This window comes from Oryctolagus cuniculus, chromosome 11 (genome assembly GCF_964237555.1).
Source record: "Oryctolagus cuniculus chromosome 11, mOryCun1.1, whole genome shotgun sequence".
Classification (NCBI taxonomy): Eukaryota; Metazoa; Chordata; class Mammalia; order Lagomorpha; family Leporidae; genus Oryctolagus; species Oryctolagus cuniculus.
In genome coordinates, this window is record NC_091442.1 from 26715959 (window position 1) to 26720449 (window position 4491).

General features: G+C 65.9%; 1 protein-coding gene across 1 annotated transcript; it reads right to left on the reverse strand.

Moving 5' to 3' along the window:
- Window positions 1-1143: 1143 nt before the first annotated feature.
- Window positions 1144-4395, reverse strand: SRXN1 (sulfiredoxin 1). The gene is made up of 2 exons (XM_002710893.5): window positions 3971-4395; window positions 1144-1714 (listed from the first exon to the last, which is right to left on the reverse strand). Exons 1-2 carry the CDS (start codon window positions 4196-4198, stop codon window positions 1511-1513), a joined length of 432 nt encoding a protein of 143 aa, XP_002710939.2. The 5' UTR covers window positions 4199-4395; the 3' UTR covers window positions 1144-1510.
- Window positions 4396-4491: the final 96 nt, after the last annotated feature.

The window sequence follows — 4491 nt, forward strand, 5'->3', positions numbered from 1 at the left end:
GTCCTTTTGCTTCAGGATGTCACCTCGCCCTTGGGACTCGATCCCTTCCCAGTCCTGTGGGTCACGGAGTCAGTCATCTTTCCCCGGGACACAGAAGGAACGGGAGAGCTGTCATGCTCACCACGGAGCTGGGGAAACCCAGGCTCGGAAATGCCAAGGGACCCACTCCTGGGGGCGGTGAGAGCAAGGCCGCCCTCCAACCCACCTCCCACAGGCCCGAGGGCCAGGACAATGTCTCAGTGACTGCAGACTGGGCAGAGCAAGCCAGAGAGAGAGAGAGAGAGAGAGAGAGAGAGAGAGAGAGAGAGACCCACCCGAACGTATTTGTGATAGACAAGACACACACAAGTTCCACACGGCTCTCCCCATCCAGAGGTCACCCCCTTGTGACCGGAAGATCTTAACGTCAGTGACCCCGTCCCACTGTCCCAACCCCGCGCTAGAACTCGAGAAGTCTGGTGGCATCAGCTCTCACTCTCCTGGAACCCTCGCGTGAGGGAGCTTGAGCAGGAGAGAGCCACGTGACCCAGCTGCCAGCCCGTCGCCTTGGAAAGGTGGGCACGCGGCGGGAGGAGATAGCTGATGAGGGCCCCATGGCAGACCCCCGGCTGGACTGGCAGGACGGCCCGGCGAGTCCAGCCCCTCGCCAACCTCACCGGGGGCAAACAATGACCCACTGCTGGCTGCGGAGCCTGGGCAGGCTCATGACCTGCACGGGCTGGTGCAGCGCCTCGCCTCTCTCGGGAATGGGTCCCACTTGTCGTCTGGGAGGCAGCGTGCCAGGCCCGGGAGACGGAACACGACTGCTCTTCCCAGTCGTGACCATCTCCCCTGCGGTCCTGGCTTCCTTTGTGGCTAAGGGGTGGTGGTGGCAGCGGGCTCAGGCCGAGGAACCAAGTGGCAATATGCAGGGGGACTGAGGACACAGGGCCTCTTACTTTCTGATAGGAGCTGACAGGTGCAGCTGGCATGGCCCTCCCTCTTCTGTTATTTCAGTCTTCCTTGAATATAGATGTGATCCTGGAGATACGGCAGCCACCTTGTGACGGTGAAGTGACAAGCACCAAGGACTGCGGAGATGTGAGCCCTGCCTCACTGAGCTGTTGCACAGACACCACTCAGCCTCCCTTCTTCAGAATCATGTTCTGTGTGGAAACAAGCCTATTTATTTAAGCCACTGCAGTGGAATGGAGTCCATGCCATGGTCTATATGAAGACAAGGCAGCGGGAGGCCCTGGGCCTTGGGAATCAGAAGCCGGCAGCACGTGGCTCTCCAAACCCATCCCCTTTCTCGTTTCTCCCCCTGCGCAAGTCTGCAAGGGGAGGCCAGGATTCTGCGTTCTCCCCCGCTGTACGTCGTGAGTCCGAGGCTGTGCGGCTAGTGAAGGCCCTGCGGCCTGCAGCCACACCCTCACTCCCAAGGGAGCAAAGAGACTGCGCCTGCTCCAAGGCCCAGCCCGCGGAAAGCCAGCTTCCGTCTCCTGAGTTCCTGGAGGTGCCAACGAGGCTGCTACTGCAAGTCCGGTGTAGACGCGCCCAAGTACACCCTGAGGTCCGAGAGGGTGGACTGGACGAGTTTGGCGGGGATGGTCTCTCGCTGCAGCTGCTGGTAGGCTGCGTAGCGGTGGCAGCCCCCAAACGAGTAGAAGTAGTCACCGCCCTGGGCCCCTTTGATCCAGAGGACGTCGATGGGGGGCACTCTGTCCGGGTCCTCCTGGAGAGAAGGGGACATGGGGTGAGTGGGCAGGGTGCAGGCTCGGGCAGTCTGCGAGGCGCGCATTGGCAGCCGTGCCGAGTTCCTACAGGGCTCGCGAGACACGGCTGCGAGGGGCCCGGGGGTCTGTGAGCTCGCTGATGTCTCCCTGGGAGCCGGAGCATCAGCCACGGCGAGAGTGTTTACACCAGGAAAATGGGCAGAGGCTACGAGTGAGGGATGCCCCCGCCCCGCAGGGCCAGGCTGGGTACCACGGCCTCCGGCCTTGACCTTGACTCTGGGAATAAGGCACCATTGGAACGACACAGACACAGCCCCAGCCTTCCCAGGGCTTCCTACCAGAGGGGTCCACGGAACCAAGAGGTGACTCTCAGAGCCACAAATGCTGTGGACATGACGATGCAGGTGACAAGGCCTTTGTGAAGGGACCGCGAAGCAGACACCCACTTGGGCAGAGAGAGAAGTGGAAGAGTTTAACAGCCCCAACGGCCTGCCTTCAAATCTCAGCTCTGCCACTTAATAGCCACGTGACCCTCCCCCCAGGAAGGATCCCTAGGCAGGAAGGCACTGCAGCCTCGGGACGGAGCTCTGTGTCCCGGCAAAGCTGGGGGACCCCGGGCGAGGGTCTGTAGAATGGGAATATGACACGCTGTAGGGCTGCGCGTGAGGAGTCGAGGGGCAGGCGGAGCACTCGCGGGGGGGCCACGGGGCTCTGCGGGGGCAGAACGAAGGCCCCCAAAGCTGTCCGCGTCCTGCCCCTCGGAGCCCGTGACTCAGCTGCCTGACGCGGTGGAGGACAGTGCCCAGGGCATTGGGGCTGAGATGGGAGAGTAGCCGGGGTCACCTGCTGGTGTGAGTGTAACCCACGGGAAAGTGGAAGAGGACAGTCTGAGAAGATGGAAGAGGGCGGCCCCTGGGAGCTGGGCGGGCCAGGGAACAGACGCGCCCCCCCTCCGGCCCTCCAGGAGCGGGGTAGCCCTGCCCGCCCCTTGGGCTTAGCCCAGGAAGCCCCCCCTTCAAACTTCTGAACCACAGAACTACAAACTACGTGGGCATGGGCTTCCACCCTCAGGGTTGTGGCGCTGTGCCCCGCAGAATGCACTCCGACCCTAAGCAGGCGAAGCAGAGCCGGTCCTTGCCCCCAGGGGAACGTGGGCTCCCAGCAGGGAAGGTGGGCTCCCATGCAGGCTGTCACAGTGCAGCAGGACGAGAGCCGAGCTGGTGGGCACGCAGGGGCCGTCAGCGAAGACGGGAGATCAAGTAGCAGTCGGAGCAACGAGGCAGGAGGGAGGCCTGCACAAAGGCCCAGAGGTAGGAGGGCGCTCAGCCAGATCCCCCCTCCCACAGAGCCAGGCTCGGGGCTAGCAGTGGGACAACAGCCCAGAGACAAGGTTCCTGCTCGTGTGCAGTTCACAGGAGATGACGCAGACAGACCAGACACAAGGGAATAAGCACGTGGACGATGTCTGATGGACATGGGGCTACCTGGAAAAATGCCTCTGACCCTGGCCAGCTAGAGGGGCCAGGGCTCCAGGCCAGGAGGTGGAGCGGGAACCACCGGGGCTGTGGGCTCTGGGGCAGGGCCGGGAGTGTGGGGACGCTAGGCACATTCCAGGACTGAAGACCTCCTGGCTGCGGCAGCCTCTGGTGGGACGAGGGGGTCTCCTCTGCCCCCCTGCCCAGGGCCGGAGTAGGGGGCAGGATGCCAAGGGGACCCGGCCAGACCCACGCTCATGCGCCCCCAGCCCCAGCCCCAGCCCGCCAGCATCACTGGGTTCCCCCAGCGCCCTCCCCACTACCTTTCAGCAGACCCCCAGGACCAGGACCCCCAGGTCCTGCTGTCCCCACAAGGGCCGGACAGCCCCTCCCTGGACAGTGGGGACGCTGGGACGGGGCTGCCCGTGGCCTTTCCACGCGCCTGACCTTGGGCACGTTGCTATAAAAAGAACTCTCCCTAGCCTCGGTTCTCACCTGGGAAAAGGGGCCGGTATCTACCTGGGAGGGTGGGTGCAGGACGCTAAGGAACTTAGCCCCCGGGGCCGGGGCAGGCGCTGTCTTACAGGAATCGCCGGTCCTTCTTTTAACCGTCTTGGCTCGTCCCTTCCTTGCTCAAGCGAGAAGCAGAGGCCCACCGTCGCCCAAGGTCACACAGCTATGGCTGAGCGCCCACAGGCGCCCAGTCAGCCCCGGCTCCCTCGGCGCGACCTCCCCGCCCCGAGCCCTCCCTCCGGCGGGCCAGCCTCCCCGGGGCCTCACCCGGATCGTGTCCACCAGGCTCTGCACCTTGGCCGGGTCCAGCACGGACGGCAGCGGCCGGATGAGCACGCTCAGCGGCACGTTGTGCACCGCGGCGATGCAGCCCGAGTGGATGCTGCTGCCCTGCGCGCCGCCGCCGCCGCCGCCGCCGCCGCTCGGCCCGGACCCCTCGGGCGCCCCTCTACCCGCGCCGGCCCTGCCCAGCGCGCCGCCCGCTCGCAGCCCCATGGCGCCGCCGCCCCCGCGCGCCGCCTCCGCGGCTTTAACTCCGGCCGGGCCGTACCATTAGGCGGGGCTGGGCGGGGGGCCCGTGCGGCGTCGGGGGGCGCGCTCCTCCCCAAGCCCCGCGGTGGTGCGGCCGCGGCCCCGGCTCCGCAGTGGCCCAGTCCCCAACCCCTCCCGCCCCGCGGCCCCGGGCTTGGGCTCGCCCGGCTCGGGCCCGCCGCCGGGGGGCGCCCCGCAACCTCCCCCGGGCCGCGCGGCGCCCGGCAGTGGGCGCGCCCGGCGGGCTGACTCAGGGT

Bases quoted from the DNA above. Each gene is read 5' to 3' on its own strand.
- SRXN1 (XM_002710893.5), bottom strand. From the start codon at position 4,198: ATGGGGCTGCGAGCGGGCGGCGCGCTGGGCAGGGCCGGCGCGGGTAGA. The intron at 1,715-3,970 runs GTGAGGCCCCGG...CCTTCTCTCCAG, and splicing joins GCCTGGTGGACACGATCCGG to GAGGACCCGGACAGAGTGCC.